General features: G+C 46.1%; 1 protein-coding gene across 1 annotated transcript; it reads left to right on the top strand.

Annotated features, from left to right (window-relative positions):
* The first annotated feature begins 1,922 nt into the window (after positions 1-1,922).
* LOC149304639 (mitochondrial import inner membrane translocase subunit TIM50-like) lies at positions 1,923-26,353 on the top strand. Its single transcript, XM_089479021.1, has 11 exons — positions 1,923-2,175; positions 3,091-3,232; positions 4,850-4,881; positions 15,754-15,775; positions 19,834-19,892; positions 20,132-20,251; positions 20,729-20,833; positions 22,735-22,833; positions 24,672-24,828; positions 25,315-25,421; positions 25,741-26,353. The coding sequence occupies exons 1-11, from the start codon at positions 1,930-1,932 to the stop codon at positions 25,840-25,842; spliced, it is 1,191 nt and encodes a 396-aa protein (XP_089335147.1). The 5' UTR covers positions 1,923-1,929; the 3' UTR covers positions 25,843-26,353.

Raw genomic sequence — 26,353 nt, 5'->3', positions numbered from 1 at the left:
AGTATTACTATGGTTGTGGTTGTGTATACTCATCCCTCTATATTTGTGGATTTGATATTTGTGGATTTGTTTATTCACATCTAGGCCCTCCAGTGCAAATCTATGGTCAACTTTAACTAAAAGTTGCACTGAAAGACCTAAAGATTCCTAAAGAGAATACTAGGCCTTTGTAGCTCCTCCATTGCAGTTCTATGGTCAGTGTCTGTCGGATGTTGACCACAGAGTTGCCCTGGAGGACCTAGAGATTCCTAGAGAGGTGTCTTCTTAGGTAAAAGCATGGTGTTTTTGTTATTGGCAGTTTTTCCATATTCACGGGGGTCTTGTGCCCCTAACCCTAGTGAATATGGAGGGACAAGTGTACTTTCAAATTGTTCCCAGGGCAAGCCCATAACAGGGTTTCCTTCTCAAGATTTCTTCAGGGGGGCTTTGACATCGTTGCCTTCCTCTGAAGCTGAGAGATTGTGACTTGCCCAGGGTCATCTAGTGGGCTTCCGTGGCTCGGCAGGGATTTGAACCCTGGTCTCCCAAAGTGCTAGTCAGGCACTTTAGCCACCACAGTATGCTGGCTCTTGTATTGCTGTTGACATGTACCAAACCCCATCTTTTCATTCATTTGGAGTGTTTATACCCTGCTCTCCTCAGAGCAGCTTACAAATTGTTCATTACGAAAGGAGAAGGGAATGGCAGTGGGGAAGGGGTTCGAGTCCAGTGGTTCATCTCTCCTTCTGTGGCCAGGGCAGTGGCAATAGGAATGGAGGGAGGGCCCTTCTTCTGCTTGAGGGCTAGGCACAATGGACCTTTGCCTGCCCTTCTCTCCCTCTGTGGCCAGGGCAGTGGCACCTTTGTCATCATTAAGTGTCCTGGAGTCGATTTCAACCTGTGTCAACCCTGCAGATGAAACATCCCCAAGACCCCCGTCCTCCACTGCTTTGCTCAGGTCCTCCAGATTCATACTTATGATACCTCTTTAATAAGTTTTGTCATCTTGGCTCCCAGGGAGATGTGGGGCTTGATCTGCTCTAGGACCCACTGGTTTGTCTTCTTGGCTGTCTGCAGATCTTAAGTCAGATATTCATTCATTCATTCAGAGCTGCTTACAAATGGTTAAATGAGTTCCTGCCCTCAGGCTTACAATCTAAAAAAGACATGCCTCAAAAGGAGAAGGGGATCAAGTGCAGCAGATGCTGCCAGTCATTCTCTATCTGCCTCTGAGGCAACGGCAGTTGGAATGGAGGAGAAAGAAAAGGAAGATGATAGTCCTAGGCCTGCATTGTGCTGTTTCTGGCCTTAGTTCTGATGCTAAAGGGGGCTATCTGCAATTGGATTTCAAGACCCCTGCATTTTAGCCTCTGCAGATAGCCCTCCTTACCATCTGAACTGAATTCCATAACCTTGAGCCACACAACAAGTTAAAGAGGGGCCAAACCGGGTTACTTCTCCAATGTGGATGCAGCCCTACGTAGAACTATATCAGCCTTTAACGGCATGTGTCTTGTCCCTTTAACCTTGGCTGCCGTCCTTCCCCTCTACAACGCCAATCATAGGCTGATTAGGCCACGCCCCCTACCTTTTAACCAATTGGCTGCCTCCTCACCTCCCCGGCCGTCTCCCATTGGTCAATACGCACAGATGGGCGTTCCACTCTAGACAGACCGCGCCGAGGAAATCAAACCAGCTACTGCCTGCCAGCAATTGGCTACTGTCTGACGGGTGGGCGGGGTCAGAGTGTAGAGTGAGAGAAAGGGGAGGGGGGATCCGCGGCTTCTTCTGATTGGTCGAAAGAGGGGCCAATGACGGAAAGGGACCCAATGGGCGGGCGCTCCGACGTTCGCCCTTGGCTTCTGATTGGTTCTCGCGCGCATCACTGGCCTCTTCCTTCCCCGCGATTGGTCAAGGCGCATGCGCCCCGCTGTCCACGGCGAGGGGAAGATGGCGGCGGTTGAGGCGGCCGGGAGGGCCTTTTCGGTGGCGGCGCTGCGGGCGTTGAAGGCAGGGAGCGGCCTCGGCGCCGGAGGCTCCTCCTGCTGCCGCCTTCGTCGCTGTGGCTGGAAGCGGCGGGGCGCCTGGACGGTCCCGGGGAGGGCCTTGACTGCGGGGGTCCCTCCTCAGGCGGCAGGGACCGGACTCACCGAGGCCTTGCTCCGGGACGCCGTCAGGCAGCAGCAGCAGCAGCAGGTGGGGCCCCTGGAGGACCGGCCCCGTCCTGGGGCCCTCGCATGCGCTGCACTGACACTGACACTCCCATCAGCCCCAGGCCCTGTCCACAAGCCTGGCCTTCCTATAGGCTGCACCGCCACTCCCATCAGCCCCAGCCTGGGACGTTTCCGCAGGAAGCACTGCCACTCCCATCAGCCCCCCACACTCTTCCCAACCTGGTTCCCTCGCATGGCTGCACTGCCACTCCTATCCGCCCCAGACTCTTTCCACACTGGCCTTTTCCATGAATTGTACTGCCATCCCCATCAGCCCCAGACTGCCCCCAGTTTAGGGCCAACCCATGGCCTGGCATGCCACTCTCATCATCCCCAAATTCTTCCCATATAGGGGCCCCCATGGGCTTCACTGCCACTCCCATCAGCCCCAGATTCTTCCCAGCATGGGTCCTTCCATTGAGCTACACTGCCATTCCCATCAGCACTGGACTATCCAGACTGGGGCCCTTCCATGGGCTTTACTGCCATTCCCATCATCCCCAGATAGTTGCCAACCCGGGGCCCTCCCCTGGACTGCATAGCCGCTCCTATCAGCCCCAGACTCTCCCCAACCTGGGCCTTCCTATAGGCTGCACTGCTGTTCCCATCATCCTCCAACTCTCCCCAATCCGGGGCTTTCCTTTGGGATGCACTGCCGCTCCCAACAGCCCCACTCTCCCCAACCTGGAGCCTGTCCCATCGTTCCCAACAGTTCAGTTATGTATTCATCAAATGGATTGGAAGGCTATATCCCCCGCCCTGTTTCATCCTAATTTGGCATCTGATTGACAGCAATTCGATAACAGGATATCAAGCTTTCTTTGCCGCTTTTGCAAACTGTTTATTCCCTGGAAAGCATCCTTCATTCATCTCCATCCCTTTCTTGCTTTCTCTCTAGTCCTCAGACGGTGGAGAGGGAAAAGGCTCCGATGAACAGCGAGAGAAGCAGAAGGAAAACACTGCCTATGCGAAGAAGATGGTGCTCAGGATAGCAGGCCTCATGGGAGCCGGCAGCGGCATAGCCATCATCTATATCTTCGGTGAGTTTTCTTTCATCCATTGAGGAAAAGATCTACAGATGCAGCTGTGCAAAGGCTCATTCGCATCTGGGGCTTGCCACTGCTGCCCCATGGTCAGTGTAACTGTTTAAGACATTGCGGGCTCCACACTTTCAAATGGTGCCTCCAGTTGATCTAGGTCAGTTCCCAACCTTTTCTATGCCCTCATACCTCTAGGAAATGTTTTTGATGTTCGCACCCACATTTGAAGAAGAGAATTAATTTCTGATTTCTTCAGAAACGATTGAGTGATGACTCATTACTTACGGACACAAGCCAATATTTGTTTTTTGTTGTTGTTATCCACCTTCAAGTCGATCTGGACCCATGGCTACCCTGTCATTGAGACATCTCCAAGACTCTCTGTCCTCCATGGCTCTGCTTAGTTCCTGCAAATTCATACCCTTCACCTCCTTAATAGAGTCCATACATCTAGCATGTGGCCTTCCTCTCTTTCTGCTTCCCTCCACCTTTCCTAGAATTAATGTCTTTTCCAATGAGTCCTTCCTTCTCATGATGTGGCCAAAGTACAACAGCCTCAGTCTAGTCATCTTGGTTTACAGAGAGATTTCTGGCTTGATCTGCTCTGGGACCCATTTGTTTGACTTCTTGGCTGTCCATGGTAACCTCAGCACTCTTCTCCAGCCCCACATCTCCAATGAATTCATTCTCTTCCTATCCACTTTCTTAACTGTCCAGCCCTCACATCCGTACATGGCAATAGGGATTACTATTTGTTGCACTCCCTGAAATTCAATCTCACATCCTCTTGGGGTGCGGGTACCCTGGGTTGGGAACCCCTAATGTAGGTGGTGGAAATTCCTGGTTTAGGCATCTGTTATCCAGATGCAGTTTGAGAGAAAAGGAGGAAGAGGGGAAGAGGATTTTAAGTCAGGAGGTTGGGTGGTCATCCGAAAAGAACTTGGCTCCCTGTCATGAAGAGCTGCTGGACCAGAACCCTTCATGGAGACTGTGCTCTCAGAATGTCATGCTTGCCAGATAACCTGAATCTGATTTGGTTACTGTCAGAATACAGTTAGTCTAGCAGTGGTACCCATTATCCAAGAGGCGGTCAAAAGTATTTGCTTTATAGTGAATTAGAGCATTTGACATGTCATCAAGAGTGGCTGGGCAAAAATGCATTTGCAACAGTTGTTGGTGTTGGGCAGATCAGAAATATACAACGAGAAGAGCAGAGTCCTGTAAGACTGTCATAGGTGATCAAAATGTTGCACATCAGATTACATATGTCTAAGTGTCTGGACACCAGGGTTTTCAGACTTGAAGGTACTTGTGGATGTAAAAGGTGTGTGGTAGCAGAGGTTTGATTTCTGTATTTTCATATAGTGTGTCTCTCCTCATGAGGGTGTATGTAGAGAGCCCAGTTATTGACCAGTATGGTTGAAAGATTAAAAAGCAAAATGTTAGTAACGGGAAAGTCAGCTACTTTGCTGTCGAACTTGAAATAGCACATTCATAATTTAATGGAATTACCTTTGTATCCAAACTCTTGCTGTAGACTACTCTGTAGCTGTAAAATCTCTGAGGTCATTGTTGCACAAAATTACAAAGGTTTTCTCTCTCTCTTTTTTGTGGCAGGTAGTAATTCGGTGGATGAGCAGGGAGCGAAGGTAAGTGACTGCCTGCTTTTAAGACTATTGGGCCTGTTCATTCGATGTCTTCCACCAGGCGTCACTGTGTGGTTGAAGTTGCTGTGTTATTGATGGCTGACTACTACAGCCTTGTCAGTTCTCTTTGGGCAAATGGAAGGTTTAACCTGGGACACTGGTCAACATGTTAGCTAGTGGAACCTAAGTGCAAAAGCAAACTATGAAGTATTTATTGGCAGTTAACATCACAACACATGTGTAGGATGGGAGTAAATGCATGGATAACATTCACCTAAGGCAGTAAGACAAACAACCTTTCTGGAGATTTTCTCAGTATACAGTGAACTATATTGGTCGCTTATGCCTTTGAAGTTGGTGGAAACTCCATGCAGTAGCTTAGCCCAGTGTTTCTTGACCTTTGGTCCTCCTGATGTTTTGGACTTTGTCTCCCAGAATCCCTGTGCAGTGCCCAAGCTTCCAGGGGCTGGTCCAAAAAAGCCTGGAGACCCAGAGAACTACTGGTTTGAGCAGAGAGTGGCTTTTTCAAGGTTACCCAATGGGCATTGTGTCTAAACAGGGAGCTGTGCCTGGTCCTCTCACAACCATGCCCAGCATTTTAACCACTGCAGCACAGTATGAAGGGTCAGCTTAGAAAGCATAAACTAAAAGCCCCAGGAACAAATCTTGCTCCCATAGAAGTACCAGCTGAAGCTACGCTGCAGAATTAATGGCTCCATGCTGTGTAATCTTGGAATTTGTAGTTCATTGTGGCTCCATGCTGTGTAATCTTGGAATTTGTAGTTCATTGTGGCTCCATGCTGTGTAATCTTGGAATTTGTAGTTCATTGTGGCACCAGAGCTCTCTGACAGAGATGGCTAACTATCTCACAAAACTTAACTGCTGTGGCAGTTAATTCAGTATCAAATTGCATTATTTTTGCAGTGCACATTCAGCCATAGTTGACAACTCAGAAGCATGTGAGAGCATAGAGAAGTGTGCCCCTTCTCCTGGCCAGTTTGTGGTTTGGCCATTGTGAGAAGGGGACACTGGACTACAGAAGTGATTTGCTCCACCAGCACTCTTCTTGTGGTCTTGTGTCCTGAAACACTGTGAGAAATGCTATGAGGCATTTTTTAAAAAATTAGATTGTGAATCCAGTGGAATTGCTTGTTCCTTCCTGCTGTTGTCACTAGCCCCTACCAGTATACATCCGCTGCTTCTCATTTTATCCATCGTGCCACCCTTCCAAAAAAAAAAAGTCTCCAGATATTCCAAATTCTCTTCTTACCCCATTTCATCTTTAAACAAAATATACCAGTAAAACAAGGTTGCAGAAGAAACATACCTTTAACCAACAAGGAGAGTTTGCTTTCATTGAACCTATCAGGCAGGACAAAGGCTCCAATTTTTCCCAATTTATCCCCCACCCTGGAAAAAAATAGGTGTCTGTTTCCTGTGCCGCTGTGACCCAGCCGTGAGACTGGCAATAGGCCGTGGGGAAAAGGCTGAAGCAAAGTTCCCACAGATGTTTAGTGGTCCTTATTACAGCAGGCACATGTTGCCACGGATGTGTGAATGGGCCTTGCTGATGGGAGCTTGCCTACCTGTTGTCCTTTGAGGAGCTGGGAAGATGCAGGCTCTTGGGGCTGGGTTGCTCTGCATATTCATTGGCGACTTTTATTTCTTCCTTTTTACTCCTGCGCATCCATTTGGAGCAATGGCTTTAATTGGGCCGGCTGATGGCAGACCTCACACCCAGAGCCCATTTGTGGGTTGGTTATGGGTCTCCTTTGATAACTGTTGGTGCGGGTGGGATGCCTTTCTTTAACCTCTGTCTACATCTTCTGCTTGTTGTACTTTCTATTTAAAGGATTCCCTGCCTCCCTTACAAAAATTACAAAAATTTAAAACATGATTCTGTCAAAATCTCATTTTCCAAAGTTAAAAAAGAATAACACAGCAGTATTATTTTTTTAAAGCCGTGGTTAAAGACACATTTAAAAATAATGACTAATAAAAACTTCACCAGGCCTGATGACCCTGTTTAGTTTTCAAGATCAGACTCTGATACCTTTAGGGTATTCAGGCCATTTTAAAATTATGGATAGATTAATCCTGTGCCCCTTACTGAGAAGTAAGTCTAGCCAAGCTCAGTGTATCTTATTCCTAAATTACACAAGCATCCGCACTGCAGAAATAATCCATGTTGACACCACTTTAAACTGCTGTGGCTCAGTACTATGGAATCTGAGCTTTCAGAGCTCTCTCACAGAAAAGGCTAAATGTCTCAGAAAACTACAGTTCCCAGAATTCCGTAGCACTGAGCCATGGCAGTTAAAGTGGTGTCAACTTGGAATCCAGTGTGAATGCAGCCTAAGCAATTGCAGCCCCAAAATTTCAGATGCAGCTTTGCAGTTGAGTTGAATCTGTCAGGTATTGTTGCTTCTTCATAGTGTTAATGCTTTTTGCTTCACTTTTGGTAGCTTTTGACCACTGGCGAGGCTCATATGGCCCTCCAGATGCTGAAGGATTGCAAATCTTACCATCCCTTTTTCTATTGGCGATGCTGGCTGGGACTACAATCCTGCAACATCCAGAGGACTGTGCATTTCCCCAGCCTGCCCTCTGGTCCTTAGTTTGGAGAGCCAGCATGGTGTAATAGTTTGAGTATTGGACTACAAGTTGGGGGGGGGGGGATCAGGGTTTGAATTCTCTCTTCATCATGGAAACCCACTGGATGCACCTTGGACAAGTCACATTCTCTCAGCCTCAGAGGAAAGCAAAAGCAACCCCCACCCCCTTCTTGCCAAGAAGAACCCAGGATAGGCCCACAGCAACAACAATCCTGGAAAGCAGGAGGCAAATCTCTTTCTTCTTCCTTAATGCTTCTGTGTGTCTGTTACAAGAATGCTGATTAAGGGTTGTTATGACCCTTTTGATATGCAGCACAAGGCCAGAGGCCTGGCCTGTTCCTTCAGTGTTTTGACCTGTGACTCAAAAGCATCCCTTTCTTTTTCTTCTTCTTTTTAAAGTATCTCTGACTTCCTGATTGCCTTTCTATATAATGGCCTCTTTTGATGTTGGATGCAAAGCTCTCATTCCACACCTTGATGTAAACTGCGCCTAAATTGAGTTGGGAGGTGAGGAAGTCGTCCTGCCATATTCCTTGGCAAAAGAAGGCACTTAGCCGATTGCCTTCAGGTGAATGGCCCTTTCTTCCTCCAAATTCTTCAATTGGTGTTAACACACTCCTTTCATGCTTCCGCAAATTGCTCCTCACAGTTATGGGCAGCATGTCTGCTTATTGCTGGCACATGCCATCTGCTTTAGCAAGTAAGTGCCTTCCGACACAACCGTCTCTTTGAAAAATCCTCTCAGAGAGTCGCGGCTTGTAAGGAAACAAGTTTCAGAATGCATATCTGCTTTGCTTTTTTGGCTCTTCCTTCTTCTCGATGAAGAAAGAGCGTTTTTCTGTGTCCACATGTTGTCACACTGATGTTTAGCCAAGGCTTGGCTTTATAAGAGGATTTGTTCATTCCTTTAAAGAAAGCCAAAGGCGGTTCATGGAAAGCGACTCTCTGTTATGGTTGTGCTCTAAGGGAGTGTCTCACCAAGCACCAGGTAAATAACAGGGCTTCTTAGTTCTAGAACCACCTCATTCTGTGGTTTTTAAACAGAGGCCAGGTGGCTTGCTGTCACAGGTGAGTGCTTTGATGGTGTATTCCTGCATGGCAGAATGGGGATGGACTGGGTGGCCCTTGGGGTCTCTTCCAACTCTAGGATTCTATTATTGAGTCTATCATTACTGTATACTGAAGTTTCCTCCAGAAGACTGACAATCCATCCAAGTATTAACTGAGCCTGACCCTGCTTAGCTTCCAAAATCAGACAAGATCTGGTGCCTTTGGGGTTTTTAGGCAACCTTGTCGATCTTTGTGTGTGTGCTGTGTGCCTTCAAGTCATTTCCAACTTAAGGTGACTCCCAAGGTGAACTATCATGGGGTTTTCTAGCACGGTTTTCTCAGAGGAGGTTTGCAATTGCTTCCCCTGAAGCTGAGAGCGTGTAACTTCCCCAAGGCCATCCAGTGGGTTTTAAGGCCACGCTGCAAATTGAACCCTTGTCTTCAGAGTCGTAGTCAAACGCTCAAACCACTAGGCCACATTGGCTCTCTCTTGGCAATCTTTACGAGGCGAAAATGAGGCGAAAATGTCTTACTTTGAATCAAGAGCTCCATTTTTATGAGATGCCTTTTGGGAGCTTGCTGGAGAGCAGTCAAAGAGCATGCCTGTGCTTTGAAGTGTCAGTGTGCCCGCTTTTCCCAAAGGTATTTCCCTGTCTGTCCCCTTACCTGCTGTTCCTGAGCCACCATAAAACCCCTTTGGTTTAGTTAATGACCCTTTTTAGGCTGCCTGTCACATCCATGTGAATGGCTACAACCAGGCCCAGGGTGACCTGCCCAGGAGCAGATGGGCCTGGGCTTAAGGTTTGGGCACACTTCACAGCTTTCTGCGAGTCGCATGGCATCACCTGAGTGCCAGAGGATTCAGTGGGGCATCCTGACTTGTCTGGCTATGTCTCTGCCGAAGTGGCTATAAAATGGGGCCAGTCTTTGATCTCTCTCTCTCGCTCTCTTTTTGCCCTCCGCTGTTCTTTTGGTTCTTCCTGGGAAGTGTGGGTTTGCAAAAGGAGGTTTCTTGATCTTTTTGTTGTTGTTTTATTACAAATTTCCTTTGTCACTCTCTTCAGGTCTTCAAGTGTGCATTGAACTTTCTTCCAGCTTCTGGTTTTAAAAGCAAAACACAAGCTTGTGCTAAAAACCAAAAAGAAAGATTTCAGCAGAGTGATGGGTTTATTTTTTAAAAGGTTTTGAGATTGTAGCTGGAAAAGAGGGGAATTTTTGCAACAATAATTATTGATAGTGATGGCTATATTTGCAACCTGCTTTTTTCTTAGTTTAGGACGCAAGGGAAGAAAAAAACATGGTTAAAAATTAACGGCATACAAATGTTAAAAAGTGCAGATACAAAAAGAGGATTGAAATAATTTGGTAGCATTATCTCGTGTCTGGCTAATACGTTTGGGAGCTGGTTGGACTACAATTCTGAAGATGAGGGTTTGAATCCCTCCTTAGCTACATAAATCGACCAGGTCACCTTGGGTAAGTCACATTCTCTCAGCATCAGAGGAAGGCAAAGGGAAACCCCCTATGAACAAATCTTGCCAAGATAATCCCATAATAGGTTCGCTTTAGCATTGCCATAAGTCCGAAGCAACATGAAAGCACACAACAAGAACAGTCAAGATGCATCAGCATTAAATATTTAGCAACTAAAGTGTTTGTAGATCAGACCCAGAATAATTTTCCGAATCTTGGTGCCTGTAAGTTGGCAAGCATCTAGTCACTTGGAATGATTCCTTCAGAGAGTTTTGGGCTTGGTCCTTAATAGTTTGGTCCTATCTTACCTCTTTGGTGCTGATGGTCAGGTACTTAATTTCAGCTTTTCCAAGAGTTCAGAGGAAGGCACTGGCAAAACCACCCCCTTGCCTAAGAAAACCCTACCAAAAAAAGTTAATGGGATTGCCATGCACATATACACACACAGGAGTTCCAGGGTGTCTAAAGTTTTGTTGACCAGACAAGGGTCTTGTGGTATGTTTCTACTTTATTTCCGTGGTGTGTATAAGTGTCTGCCTGGGCCTCCCCCTCAAGGTGGCATCACTGAGCTTCAGAAGCTCACTTTGGGATGCTCATAGAAAGCTTTTGGTTCTGGAGACATCTATAGAACTGACATTAGAGTCACATTACTGCCAAGATTGTCAGAAGTTGTTGTTTTAGGGAGCAAAGTATAAATCTATACTTTTTTCCTGGCTGAAGTCCCAGTCTCTGTAGTACATGTGCCTCTCTGCCACTTGTTGTTGTTGTATGCTTCCAGGTCATTTCCAAGTTATGGAGACCCTGCCATGAAGTTTTTTTTGCAAATTGTCTTCAAAGGGGGTTTGCCATGGCCTTCTTCTAAAGCTGACTTGCCCAAGGTCACCTATTGGGTTTCCATGGCTGTAAAGGGATTTGAACCCTGAATTTCTGGACTTGTAGTCCAAGATTCAAATCACTATACCATGCTGGCTCTCCTGGCACTTCTACTGATCAATTGAAATTCAGGCAACAGAGTGACGTCCTGCTCTTTTTCTGCTTCCCTGGTGGCCTTCTAGATTGTCATATCTTTACATGTCTGCCAAGAGAGATGCTTCTTTTCACACTGAAGAGCCACCAAAGGTTGTCTTACTGCATATCTTTATAATACTCTAAACCAAATATGCAAAAGACACCAGATTGTTTAGTACTTGAATGGGATACTGCCAGCAATTGCCAGGTGCTTTAGGGCCAAACCATGTCTTGTATATTCCTTGCCTAAAACTATCCCGTGACATTCATGGGGACACCATAAATCAACAGGCAACTTGAAGGTGTATGAGGGCATAAAATAAGCTTAGGCTGTAGTGCTACTACACCTGCCCCTTCAAACAGGGTTTGTTCTTTAATTATTAGTACATAAGAATGTATCAGGTCTATGATTATCAGGTTGCATTTTCCAGAACCCTAAGATTGTCTCAGAAATAAATCAAGGGAACTGAAGTGAAAAAGCCAGTTCTGGCAATTGAGCCGTCCTGAAAGTGCGCTTCCCATTAATCTCTGTAATGGACAGCCACTGAATAATGGGAGTTGTTGGGTTTTTTTAGCAAATGTCCTGTAGGTTATGTTCAACATTTTACATGGGAAAATGGGAGGTCCAGATCAATCGGGTGAAGGTTAGGATCATAAAGAGGAATGGGTTTCTCTATGATCCTGCCCTTTTCCCTAGAGCAGGGTGACCAGATGTTCTCCTTTTCCAGAACTTGTCCTACATTTCCCCCTTTGGTCCAGGAGGAATTCCAAAATGTCCTCCCTTTTCAGCATGGCTAAGAAGCACAGATTTATATTTATATTAGTGTGTTCAGCTATTATTTGGTAATGTCCTACGGTTTTCTTGAACGTCTTACATTTTGCGGCTCCTTGTCCTCCTTTGCAGTTATGACATCTGGTCACCAGCCCTAGAGCATCTGCCAGTATCTCCCAAGAAGAGACGCAAAAGGCAGCATTTCCTGAAAATGGCCACTTTTGAAGACCATTGACTTCAGCCCTGCACAGAACTCATGGGATCTCTTAACTTTTATTTCATTCCGTATGCAGGGTTCCATGAGTCTCTCTGCAGTTAAATCAACATAGAAGCCTGTAATCTAACATCCAGTCCGACTGGTTTGAAATAGTTCTCCTGGCAATGGCGCCTTCCTCCACCCGAGGCTTCACTTGGTTAACAAGTGCCTGGAGGTGCTTCAGTATTTACATGCCCAATTGGGTTCACTTGGTAGCTGTGGCTGTGCGTGGTTAAGTGAGCCTGGACTGTGTATTGGGAAGAGATCTGACAGCTGCCAGCAGGCTTCAGTTCCCTGTCTGCCTCCAATTGTCATCCTTGGTTTCCTACCCTGCCAAGCCAATTCTCTGCTGCCTTGAACAAAAGGGATCAGGGATTAGGCATTGGATTAATCTTGGTGTGTTTTAAAAGTCTTTTGTCTTGCCTCTTCCCACTTACTTTACATAATCCCAGAGAGGTAAAACAAAGCATTGATTCAGAAACTTGGGTGTTTAGCAAATGTTGGCTTGGTTTTTCATAAGGCCATTTATAAAATAAGTATCTCCAGATTTTGCCTCTGCTCTAATTCAAAGAATTCAGTCACTTTTTTGTAAAATAGCCAGAAGATTGGGAAGAGGTTGGGGTTCACCCAGGGACTTTTCAGTGTTTTTAACTGAGGCTGTAAAGTAACCATCATGTTTTGTATGTGTCGGGGCTAGAGATTTTGTGAGATTGACTCAAGTTCCTGCCATGGGTTTGACCAGTGACTTTGGCCCGGAGTGGAGCTCTCTCAGTTTGGGGCCAACAGCTGCTTTATTCTTGCACCTGTGTCTGCAAACAATAAAAACGCTTGCTTTTTTCTCTCTGCATGTGCACACTTAATACATGTAAGATGGATAGTTTTTCTTTTTTAAAAAAAGATGTATTAAGATCCATTGTTGCTTTGTATGGAGAGTTCTCTGGCGCTTAAACAGCTGGTGCTTTGCTGCTGTTTATTTCAAAGTGGGCAGGAGTTGAAAGAACGAACCTCTCTCCTAGTGACTCCTCTTTGGCCTCTGCATAAATGCAAATTCCTGTTCTTGGCATAGGTAAGTTTCAGGATTTATTTTTGCCATGCCAGAACTTTGCAACCTGAAAGGCAGAGTCCTGCAAACTGGCCACAGAACATATTCACACATCTAAGTTTTGCTTATCTAAGCATCCAATTAAATCTAGCACCTTACCATCTCTTCTTTTTCCTCTCCTCGCTCCTGTTTAAAGACCTTAAGGCCTGCAGCTTACTTGGAAACTGTCCCTCTTCCTAATTGCAAAATAGCTGAGAAAGTAGAGCAGTGGTGTGGATTGGGAGAGATGGGGAAATATGTCCAAACTTCTGACAATCCAGTAGGAAACAACTAGGAGTTAGCCTTGTAAAGAGACTTGAGGCCATACCCAAAGAGCTGCTTCAGGCCAGACTGAATGGAATTTGGTTATGTCTGTTACTTTTTCACAGTTAACTCTTTCCTTGGCCAAACTTGCCTTATATCATAGTCTGCTTCTGAAACTCCTCTCTGTCCCTCTGGTTTTGTCCTGATAATAGTGTGATGGAGTTGTTTGAAGGATATGTCTATATATATTGAATACACAATATATTTTGAATCCGCACCTGGATGTTTTGTGTATCAATTTTCAAAATAGCAGCGGTTGTGTTTTTTGTAGAAGTGCAGAAGCACTCTGGAAGAGAGGCAAGGGGAATCCCATCCTGTGAATGCCATTATAAATGGGGTTATGTGTCCCTTTTCTTCCTTATCTCTTCTTTCTCCTGCCTTTTCAAGAGTTACATAAGGATTCTCTGTTGAGATGCTCTGCTTCATCCAAAACAACAAAACAAATACAACAAAACAGGCTGGGTGATCCCAAAAGCAGGTTTTGAGACAGGCATTGGTAGTGTTTAAAAACTGTTTAATCTCTGTGGGCTTGCAAACTGTGGTCAGAATGACAGCTCTGGGACCGTACATTATCCTAAGTGTGGGGCATGTGTGGGTCAAAATGATGAGGGCAGTGTTTATAGAGCCATGCTGTGTCAGTGGAGGTGGCTGAAGCGCAACAGTGCAACCCTGCCTGTTGATGTAGCCCTATGCTTAAAGGTGTGAGAGCCATTTGGCTCCAAAGCTCAGTTATTTTTTCAGGCACAGAACTACTCAAAAGGGGCTTAGAAAGGGAAAGGGATAAAGAATCAATTCTCTGAAGATGTCAGCCACAGATGCTGGCGAAACGTCAGGAATAAACTCTTCTAGAACATGGCCACATAGCTCGAAAAACCCACAAAAAACTATGGTTGCCGGCCATGAAAGCCCTCAACTTCACAATTAATACTACCTCTCCGTCAAACAGTGTGTATATCAGGAACCCTGGCAGTGGGGCTATACACTTGCTTACAGCTATACTTTAGATCAGTGGTTCCCAACCTTTGGCCCTCCATTTGTTTTGGTCTTCAGATCCCAGAAGCCCCAGCCAACTTGCCCAACAGTCAGGAATTATGGGAGCTGAAGTCCAGAACATTTGGAGGACTAGAAGTTGGGAACCACTGCTGTAGATCATCCTCCCCAAAGCTATGGCAAGCTAGGCTCTTGTTCTGCCGGCTATTTTTACTTTCTGATTTGTGTGTGCATGTTTTAATATGTTACCTCTTCCATCCCCTTGAGACCATTTTCCAAAATGTGGAGTAGTGGCGGCTGAATTTTCATGAATGGCTCTTAGATGGAGAACTGGTTACAAGTGCAAATTGTTAGGTGCTGTTACCAGATCTGTGCCCATACCTAAATTGCTTTTAAAACCTACTTCCTCCCTAATGGTTTTCTGTGTTGACATGCTTGAGGTGGCTGGTCAACACACACTAGTATTCATATGCATTTCTTGGCGGGGGGGGGGGGGGGGCAAAAAATCGCTCCCCTGCCCATGTTGATTCCTGTGTGCGTTGTTGCACCAATGCATTATTCCGTTTTGCTTAGTCAGTGTCTGGGTCTCTGTCACATCCTGGCCTTTTAAAAGAACAGGTTCCTGCTTCTGGACAGTTGTGTCCTGGGCGGTTGTGGGACTAAAAACAGCCCTGGGCCAACAATATCCCCCTCATTTCTGTATGCACCACATTTCCTTCCTGTTGTTCAGTTTGACCCTGTCTGTCGTCTTCTGACCTGCTCCAGTTTCCAGAAGAGTTAGTCTGCAACCACTATCCACAACCGCCTTCTCACTCCCAGACTGCTCTGTCAACATGACAGGCGCCAGCCAGCTATAGTAGGTGCTCTGCTACATGGCTTGTGCCAGTAGCTCTTGCTTGGTAGACTTGGCAGACTGATCCAAGATACCTGGCACAGGTGCCTGTTCAGTTGCTCAAGGTGTGTAGTGCAGTGTGAGATCACATCAGGACCAAAGAATGCTTAAGGCCAGCATTATGCCCAGAAGTTCAAGGCAAAGCCTTCCAGATACATTTGATGGCCATCACTCCCAGGCCTCTTGGCGATTAGAAGGAGACAGAATGGTTGCTGCCCTCCTCATACTTAGTCAGAAGAAATTAACCTCTAAATTAGGGATGGACAACTCCCAAGTGGTCCAGGGGCTACATTGGACCCCTGGAGTCCAGAGGGGGCTGGATGAACAAATTATTACTACCAGACTCTCTCTTGTAGTTTGTAACATGTAGTAGAATCCTATCCATAACTGGTTCTCTCTCTCTCTCTCTGCAGATTCCTGATGAATTTGATAATGGTAAGTAAAAAACCCTATGTGTTGCTGCCTTTCTTAGCGTAGTGATGAGCAATCATGTTTGTGTGAATGTATGGCCTGAATTGTGTTGGCAGTCCTAAACAGAGTAGACCCACTGAATGAATTATTGAATGGGGAGCCAATAAATCCCACTGATATACAGTACTAATTGGGATTGGATCCAGCCCGTTGTGTACAACTACAGTGTGACTGTATTTATGCAGGAGAATGGACATTCAGGAGTTCTTTCTGGACACATTGCTTATCCCCCAAAATAACACCCAGATGCCAGTAGAAGAAAGCCGAAAACATGATCTGAATGGAATCATAGAGACAACTGCTTGAAATGTTATCTAGTAGGCTAGGAACCATACTATCCAGCCTACTTGTTAAAAAAGGTCCAAAAGTTGGTGGTTGGTGCATGCCTTCAAGTCGTTTCCAACTTATGGCAACCCTAAGACGAGCCTATTATGGGGCTTGGCGAGGTTTGCCATTGCTTTCGTCTGGGGCTGAGAAAGTGTGCTTGCCCAAGGTCACCCAGTGGGTTTCATGGCCAAACTGGGAATCAAACCCTGGTCTCCAGAGTTGCAGTCCAACAGTCAAACCACTACGCCAAGAGCAGTACATTTTAGACCCCTTTCCTTTATATTAGTACTGAGCAGGAGCTGCCGTTTGAGTCAGTTGTAACTTGACAAATGCTTGTTTTTCATGCCCCACGCTCAGGAGAGTTCACAGTTTGCAGCTCATCTGGTGGAAACTCAAACTCTAATATTTTTATATTTGGGTCACTAGCTAACCAAGTGTCTTCAACACCCCTGTATTTAAGCAGCTGTGGATTTTGTTAGGCGGACAAGGAGAGCCGAAGTGCACCCTCAGTTGAGCAATAAATACATGAATTCCTTGATGCCTTAAACAGTAAGAGAATAGCGACAGGCGTGACTTGCTTTGCCCACCCGCCTCTTTACAAGCATCCTTAAAAATTAAAATCCCAAGAAACAAATCTTCCAGGAGTAACCAGAATTGCTTCATGTTTCTAATAGAAGAATGGAAGGGCTTGGCTTTCTTCAGCCACTGTCTTGAGAGCAGATGTACTGGTGCATAAACAGTGCGCACGCCCCTTGTCAAGAACAGAAGGTCAGGCTAACTTATGCCGGGACAGGGAGTTAAACAATGCTGCTCTGTAACACAGACGGACACCCCCCTCCCCCAAATGCCCATTCTTGAGTGTCGCTGGAGGCGAAAAGCAGTGGGCAATGTTAGAATGGTAATGAATGAAGAGCCGGAGAGCCTTCAGGGCTGCGTGGGTCCCATGGGGAAAGCCAGCCATAGGCATCCCAGATGTCCTTCTCCTCAGCTATTCTGCTTTTGAAGACAGGGGCAGGTGGAGAAGCAGATTTCAGGACACTGAATTGTATGTATGTGGAGGGACAGGAGAGGGGTTAGGCTCTAAAGGCATCTTTACACGTCTTTTGCATATCATTGGTATGTCTTTGCATCTCGCTTTTAGTCTGTAACTCCTGATTTGAATAGCTAGGTTCTGTCCTTAAACACTCCTCAAGACATTAAGTTTCGACGAATCAGGTAGTCCAGTTAGATAGAGCAGGGTTGTGTAAATGCAGCAGATCCAGGGACCACTTTTATATCCTCAGATCCTTGGGAAGCCACATGGGCTACTGAAAAACAAAATGAAACAAAACAAAACCCCAATGCAGCCATAAGTCCACTTCTGGTGCATAACAGTGATTTTTGATGTTAAAGCAATGCAGGGAGATGGAAGTGTTGTACCCAGAGGCTCCCAAAAGCAGCAGCTGACCTTTTCTTTGGCCAGGAAAAGGATAGTTGGGGATTCTGGAGATCTTGAAGGTGACAAAAACCATCCACACTTTGCCCACCCCGTGGGATATAGAGTAAGGATGCTTCTTGCATATGGCATCTCTCTCACTAGCACACAAATAGCATTGGGAACGTGAGGAGGCTACAAGGGCATTTTCTAGCTTTCGCTACCCTGAAATAGGTTATCCAGGAAAGAAATTGGGGCTGGGGGGGGGTATATTTTTTACAACTTTTTTTTAAGGCTTTTGACGTCAAATAAAAAGGGGAGAGACGGCTATGCCTTTGTGCCACAGAGGCCCAGATGGAACTTTGTGTGGGGGTTTTGAGAAGCAGATTGTCCACTTAGTGGAGGTTTTCAGATAAAATATGTAGGAAACCAGTGGGAGGGGAGCAGCTTTGGAGAAGGCTTACGGAGGCAGAGGGGGCTGAGAGGTTTGCCTGGGATAGGAAGCGCCTTTCACCAGGGCTTTTCAGCTGGCCTGGCATATGCTCTCAACCGATTAAAAGGCCTTCTCCAGTCACAGCCTCATTGTTGCCCACAATAGATTTACTCACTCTTCCTCCACCTCTCCCATTCAGGCATCCTTAACCCTCTCCCCACCCCAAGCACACTTTCCCTTCCAGATTTTCAGCCAAGGTACAGATTGCTGTTAATATGTTTGGTTAACCAGTTCTGCAGTTGGCTATACACCGAAACTGTTCTTCTCAGCATTTTATTCTGTACATAGTGATTTAACCACCACTGCTTGCCTCAAACTAAGTCTCCTCCCAAATTATCTTCAACCAGCATTGTTTACTAGCCTACTATTCACTGGATAATATTGAGGTTCCACTATCTAGTGCAGGCTTAATGGAAATCTGGAAAGGACTGCTTTGCACATGTGCTTTTATCTATGTGGCGATTATAAAAAGAGAGTTAGTGTGGTGTAGTGGTTCGAGTGTTGTTCTGTGACGCTGGACACTGAATCCCTGTTCAGTTGTGGAAATCCACTCAAACCTTGGGTGAGTCACATTCTCTCAGCCTCCGAGGAAAGCAAAGGCAACCTTCTCTGAACAAATCTTGGCCTTGGTTTCATTAAGTGAAATCATAATTCACTAGAAAGAGGAAAACATCAAACCAAGGAGAGTGTTTCTGGACCCCTGTGCACTTTCCCAGTATCTTAAGTGGTCTCCTTCAAAGCCCTCAGGAGTGCAAACTTTGTTGCCTGCCTTTTCTGTAAATAACCCACAAAAAACTATGGATGCTGGCCATGAAAGCCTTCGACTTCACCTCTGCTACGTTCAGCATGCATTTGCATTTTGAGATCTCCTCTTTCTTTTTCCTTGTTGCTGCCAAACAGTTAAATGAAACCCTTCTACCCTGGCATCCTGGGCTGAATTCCACCATATAAGCCTCCCAGTTTGACACCTGAAGCCCTTTTCCCTCCGGCTTCATCCAGCCCAGCTGCTCAGCTAGGATTATCATAACAATGGCTCCCAAATTACGTTCCATTCAATGGGCCTGCCTTTGATTGATTAACTTACAGTTTCTGTTTGAATAACCCTGGCTGCTGAGATGCTAAAGCTGTACTCTCAGAGGGATAGTTAACTGAGCTGGTGTAGGGACCGTGGTCTCGCTCACACGCTCTTTCTTCTTCAGCCTGACCTCTGCTTAAGTGAGCTGGTAATTGAAGACACCATTAGTATTCTTTTGAGAAGGCTTTAGGGCTCTGCATATGCTCAGGCTGCGTCAGATGGTTTGTTATTATCATTACTATTACTGCTGCTACAGGTTGAGTCTCCCTTTTCTGGAATTCCAAAATCCAAAGTACTCTGAAACCCAAAACTTTTTTCAGGGGTGGTTTGTGAGAGGGTGGTTGCTCTTTGATGGCTCAGTGTACACAAACGTGGTTTCATGCACAAAAGCATTTAAAATTCTGTGTATAAAATTACCTTCTGGTTATATGTATAAGTCTATATGAAACAGAAATCAGTTTTGTGTTTAAACTTGGGTCCCATCTCCAAGATAGTGCATTACATACATATATGCAAAGACAGGTATACCGAAATCCCAAACACTTCTGGTCCCGGGCATTTTGGATAAGGGAGACTGATCTGTGTCATTGTTGCTGCTGCAAAAGAAGTAGATAGGAAGCCATGCAAGCCTCAAAGCTGTGCTCAATTAATAGTCATTCTTACAGATCTCAGACTTGAGTTGTTCTCAATGTCCGTTCTCAATGTCCTTTCAGATCCTGTGGTGATTCAGCAGCTCCGAAGATCATACAAATACTTCAAGGATTACAGGCAGGTGAGTTAACCATTCTCATGGCCCTGCATAGTATAGGGCTTTTCCAATATCCATCTCTCTTTCTGCCAGAAATAAAACTGACTTCTCTGAAATGTATCCACATGAGTTGGAATTCTAATTGGGCAGCATTTGCTCTGTTGGAATCAGTAGCTCATATTTCCTCCTTGAGAGGCCACACTTCTGGGCTCCGTGCGATAGAACCTTGTTGAAGTCCTTTGCTTACTTTTTTGTCTTCCCAGATGATCATTGAGCCCACCAGTCCTAAGCTGCTCCCAGACCCTCTGAAAGAACCCTATTACCAGCCCCCTTACACCCTAGTCATTGAACTCACGGATGTACTCCTTCACCCAGAATGGTCGGTGCGTATCCTTGCTGGTGTTTTAAGGAGATGTTTCTTTTTCATAGCTTAGATTCAGAGTTTTTTAAAGACCACATCTCCCCATATATACCTACTTGAACCTTAAAATCTGTGGTGGAGGGCTTTCTCTCAGTCCCACCACCGTCACTGGCTCATCTGGTGAGGACATGGGAGACAGGGCCTTCTCAATAGTTACTTAGGGCTATGGAATTCTCTTCCAAAGGAGATTCTGCTCTTTTTCGCCAGCAGACAAATAGCTTTTTATTTAAACATTTCTCATTCACTTCTTCCTGCCCTCTTTTCCACTTCTTTGGATACCTGTGCTTTGCACAGTGGGAGAATATAGGAAGCATTTCCCTGGGGAAGGTCCCATTCTTGAAATAGAGATGCTAACGCAGTGCTGTTGTATTGGTTTTGCAGTTGTGTCATTGGCATTGCCTTTTCTTTCACGACTTTGATTCCTCTCCTCACTCCCCAGTTAGTGACCGGATGGCGCTTCAAAAAGAGGCCAGGCATCGATAACCTGTTCCAGCAGTTGGCACCACTTTACGAAATTGTGGTCTTTACATCTGAGACAGGCATGGTGAGTGCCCTGTGGCTGCGCACTGCCAGGAATGATTCAGTTGTCTCAGCCAAACGTATCCTATATGTTGAAGACAGGAATGGTTGGTTGGTGGACTACAGCTCTCACGATACCTCCAATTGGCTGTGCAGGCTAGAACTACAGTCCAGTATCACCTGGAATCCATAAGTTGGTGGATGCTGTAGTAATGTTCTGTTTGTGGGGTTTCCAGAAGAGGTGTACCATTAGCTGCTGTGGAGTCAGGATACTAGGCTATGGCTGCATCTGCACTACACCGCTTTAACTGTCATGGCTTAGTGCTAAGGAATTGTGGGATTTGAATTTATGTGAGATAATCAGCCTTCTCTGTTAGAGAGTGCTGGTGCCCCACCAAACTACATATCACAAAATTCCATAGCATTGAGCCACAGTAGTTACAGCGGTGTCAAACTGCATTGTGCAGATGCAGCCTACATTACTCTGATCCAGCACAGATCTCTTTGTGTTCATAGAACTGTGGAAAAAGAGAGCCATTCAAGTCTGGAGCCACACTATTTTTTATTATTTTTTTTAAGCTAGCATCTTCACTAAATAAATCACTCCAATGGCCAAAACTTGCCTGGTTTGCTACTGATGGATATGGAAAGTGCCTGGATCCTGTGGAAGGGCTTCTGAGCATGGTTCTCAGCAGGCAGAGGCTGCCCAGACATTTACTGAACTTGCTGAACCTAGGAACTTTTAAAAGGAAAGAAAGTTTCTTGAGAACTGGATTTTGTGCCAGTTCCGTGTCAGTGCGGCATACTGGCAGAGAGATCTCTGTCATTCGGATCAGGGTCTCCAAAGCCTTCCCCAGGACTGAGGAATGCATGCCCCATGGGGCGGGGGTGGGGGGGGGCAGAGGGGCAGCTCATCCCTGCTGCCCAGCTTGCTATCCACCTCCTGGGCCAGGCTTCTCTTCCCCCCCCCCTTCTCCTTTCTCACGCTTGAGTGGCAGAGGAGTCCCACCCCAGGGGAGTGTGCCACAACTCATTTAAATATGTATGGATCCAGCCCGTGCTCCTTTCAACCCATTGAATCCAAGCTTTTACTGTGCTAATTGAGTGGGCCTGTCCTTGGGGGAGAAAACAACAGGGCAGTCAGGAGACAAGTGGGCAAAAGACAAGGATGCATTTGGGGAAAGGGCAATCCTTGTCTGCCTTACTTGCTGTTCCTTAGTCTGTGGAAGACCTCTAAGACAAGTCCCACACAGTGACGGTCTCTGTGTTTAGATGCGTGGCTCTAGGAAACAGTGTGGGAGGACTGTGTGCCTTAATCTGTGTGCTCCCCAGTCTCACGTCCATTAATGGCAAATTGAATCAGAAAATTATAGAGCCATAGAGTTGGGAGGAGCCCCATAGGCTGTCAAGCCCAAGCCCCTGCTTAATGCAGGAATGCCAACTAGAACATCCCTGACAGGTAGCTGTTCAACCTCTTTCTGAAGATACCCCAAGAAAGAGAACCCACCACCTCTCTAGGCAATTGATTCCATTGTTGAACCATTCCGACCATCCATAAGTTTCTTCTAATGTTCATTCAAAATCTGTGCTCCTTTAACTTAAAACCAGTAGGCCTGGTGCTATCCAGAACACAGCTGCCTCCTCTTGTTTGTGGCAGCCCTTGTGGTATGTAAAGAGGGCAACCAGGTCACCCCTCTGCCATCTTTTCACCATGCTGGACATTGGCAGCTCCCTCCACCTTTCATCATCTGTTTTAGTTCATTCTTTTTGGCCTTTGAACCTGCTCCAGATTGGTTTCAGAGTGTGTGCAGAGGTGCTTTTGACAAATCATTCCAGCTTCAGGGAACTTAGTTTGAGTATATTTTCCAAGCAGCTAGATATCATTTGCGCCTGCAAGATAATGTTGTTTATCCTTCTCTGTTCCAGACGGCCTTCCCTCTCATTGACAGCGTAGACCCTCACGGGTTCATCTCCTACCGGCTTTTCCGTGATGCCACCCGTTACATGGATGGGCACCATGTTAAGGTATCTCTTGTGGAATTCTGTCTGCCGTGAAGGCTGAGAGAGATGTCCAGTGACTTTTTAATTAGAGAGAGTATATCTGTGGATGCACATGAATACTCTTGTGTGTTATTTTCAGAAAATTATTAATGTAAGTGTTAGTGGCTTGATTCCTGGACTAGGAGCCCAAAAGACCAGGGTTCAAATCCCCATGGAAACCCACTGGGTACCCTTGGGCAAGTCCCTACTCTCCGCTTTAGAGGAAGGCAAGGACAACTCTGCTCTGAGGAAATCTTGCCAAGAAAACCCTGTGATAGCATCACCATAAGTCAGAAATGACTTGAAGGCACACAACAACAAGAAATACATAATCTACCTAATACATACTGCTGGGATTAACTTCTGTTGAATTCATTGAGGTTTGTTCTGAGATAAATATTGACAGGGAACAACAGCAAAAGAGGAAGGCCATAATTGTCCATAAGTCCCTACATGACTTGGTTGAAGGGATGTTGCTTCTCCGCCTTGATCTTAGATGGCTAACCTGGCCCCTCTGACCTATCTCCGCAGTTGCATCCAACACCCAAAGACACAGGGCTGAGACACCAGATGCTCTCTCATGCTCTGCAATGCGAGTCCTCTGGGGTCTGCCCTCCACAATAGAGTGTGGATGGCTTTGCTGTGCTTGGCTTTGCTGCGTGTCTGCCTTCTGTCTGTCCCCCCTCCGTCCTTTCCTCCTCCTCCTCCCCTTCACCTCCCATCTGCTGCCCTGGAGCCTGCCGGGCTTCCCTTTCTCTCCCTGACGTGCGCTTACCATCTCTGTGTCCTGATTGTTGTCGGTTCTCTTTTTCTTTTACCCTAAGCCGCGGATGGTGGAGTTTTTCCCCTCCTGTCGGCAGCCATCCTGCTGTTCCTCAGATGGCAATGCTGTAAAAGGGATGTCTTTCACTCATTGAGTTAAAGTTCGAGAGTGAAGGAAAAAGTGTAAACAGGAGATGGCTGGAATGCTTAGGAGGTGGGAGGAAGTGTTGAATAACATGATCAAGGAAATCTTGATTGTTGTAGTCAACAACCAGCAGCCTGATCAAGGAAAAATACAAAGGAATCCTTTAATTGCAGATCAGAAGTAGGATTTTGTTCAATTCCTTGCAGTGAGATTGTTCTGCATGGCTCTGGTGACTGAGACTACTTTGGGCTTCTCATTTGGAAGCAAAGTCCTCTTCAGACACAGAAGGGCTACCAGAACCTTAACAGAGGAGGAAAGAGTCTTAGTGCTATTGTGAGAGCAGACAAGAGCACTATGTCAATACCACAGAAGTAAATTAGCATGTAAGATTGCCATCTTCTGCTGCTGAGAGTGTGTGACTTGCCCAAGGCCACCCTGTGGGTTTCTGTGGTTGAGTAGGGATTTGAACCCTCTTCTCCAGAATCATAGTCCAAAGCTCAAACCACACTGGGTCTCTTTTATCCAAAGAATTCAGGGTGGTGGAATACAGGTAAAATCAAAACTAACCGGTGAAAACCATTTAGATCAAGAAAAATCTTTTAAATGAAAATGTTCTAAATGCATTAACAAGTTAAAGCAGGGTTTCAAAAGAACCATTTTAAAACACCGTGCATAGCACTTTGAAGTAAATACATGAGTCCCAATGGCTTTAATAAACCACCATGTTTTTATTTGGCATCTAAATGAAACTGATGTTAGTGCCTCTGAGGGGAGACACTGCACAGTTGGGGAGGCCACAACTGAGAAGGCCCCTGCCCCCATGTTCTGTAATTTGTTTCCGCTTCTCTAACCCTGCACAAAACTGTCTGGAAGGCCAATGTGAATCCCCCTCCCCTTCTCTTTGTCCTTCTCCTAGGATATCTCCTGCCTGAACAGAGACCCTGCCAAAGTGGTGGTTGTCGACTGTAAGAAGGAGGCCTTCCGCCTGCAGCCCTTCAACGGCATGGCGCTGAAGAAGTGGGATGGGAATTCAGATGACCGGACACTCTTCGACCTCACTGCCTTTCTGAAGAGTAGGTGCTTGGCAATGATGAGCTCTGTCCCACAAGGCCTAATAGCATTCTCAGCACTGGTGGCTGTGCATAGGAAACTCAGTGAGCCACTAGGGAAGGCTGCGCAGTTGAAGAGCCACCATAATCCTTTGCTTTGCTATGCTTCAACATAGTCCATTTTGTCCCTTATGGGCTCAGATGGGCACTTGGGCTCAGCCAAACTTCACTGGTGAAATACCGGAAGCCAAAGGGGAATTAAGACTTTCCAGAGGATGGCAAAAGTTTGGTTGCTTTGCAAAATTCCTTCCTTCCCTTCGGCTGATAGGAAATTAAACTATATCTAAACAAATTGATGTACATAATTCAGACTGCAGAACATATCTTTGGTGGTCGTTTTTTAAAAGCTAGAACTTCTTGATCTTGGCGATGTGGGTATTGGGGGGGGAAGAGTGAGAAAGGAGTGTTTGAGCTTTGAGCTAATACTGCTACACTTCTTGTTGCCTGCAGCTGTTGCCTTGAGTGGAGTAGAAGATGTCCGATCAGTGCTGGAGAACTACTCCTTGGAAGATGACCCTCTGGAGGCATTTAAACGCAGGCAGTCGCAGCTGGAGCAGGTGAGAGGGAGCCTTCTGCTGTTCCAATAGATGGGGAGTGTTAGCTGTGCTAGCAAAAGCAACATTAGGCATCAAGTTTGGCTTTGGAGACTACTAATACTCTTCCCAAGATTAATACTCCTCCCTTAGATTATGATCAGAATGCTTTAACATTGTTGTAGACTCCAGATATGTAAAGTACCCCTTGGGGTAACTGCGCATTAGCTACTTTGCAGTGTCTGCATTGAAGGGAACAGGATCACAAAGGCTGTGGGTAGGTTAGGCACTGAAGGCCTCTGTGCTGATGGCAGGCCCTGCGCCTGCGTGGCATTTCTTTCAGGAAGAGCAGCAGCGTCTTTCCGACCTCACCCAGCACAAGAAGCAGCAGCAGTTCCTGGGATCTCTCGCAAGCCGGCTGTGGCCACGCTCCAAACAGCAGTGATGCAGACACCTTCCAAGTATGGTCACATTGCTCACCAATAGACTTCTTGGCTGTCCCAGTCCCTACCTGGAGTAAACAGTGCCCTCCAGGGAAGGCATGGACCTTGGCCCAAAGATGATATAGAGTCAGGGGTTGACTCAAGAGGTTGCCCTTCCTTACTCTCCTCTTCAGCTCCAACAGCAGTATTCTCCCCCAGCCCTAGGCGGTTGTGTGCAAAGCCAAGCCCTTTCCTGAACACCTTTCCAGCAAAATAACTCCTCCAGAGCAGAACATGCGGTGGCCAATAGAGCTGCCTCCTTTCTCCATACCCAAGGAAGCATGCTTCACCATTGCAGCCAGGAAAGAGAAAAGTGAAGATGGGGGAGAGGCTCTGCTCCAAGGTAGCTTCTGGATCAGTCTTTTTGACACACTGTTATCATGTTCCTGTCAGAACTCTGGACCACACTGCTATTCTGTTGGAATGAATGGGAATGAATGTCGGGGGTACTCTAAAATAAATGGTCATCTTTAT

The sequence above is a fragment of the Sceloporus occidentalis genome, unplaced genomic scaffold (genome assembly GCF_023333645.1).
Source record: "Sceloporus occidentalis isolate IW3139 unplaced genomic scaffold, rSceOcc1.0.p SCAF_13, whole genome shotgun sequence".
Classification (NCBI taxonomy): domain Eukaryota; kingdom Metazoa; phylum Chordata; class Lepidosauria; order Squamata; family Phrynosomatidae; genus Sceloporus; species Sceloporus occidentalis.
The sequence above is the reverse complement of the archived record's forward strand: the minus strand, read 5'-3'. Positions and strand labels throughout refer to the sequence as shown.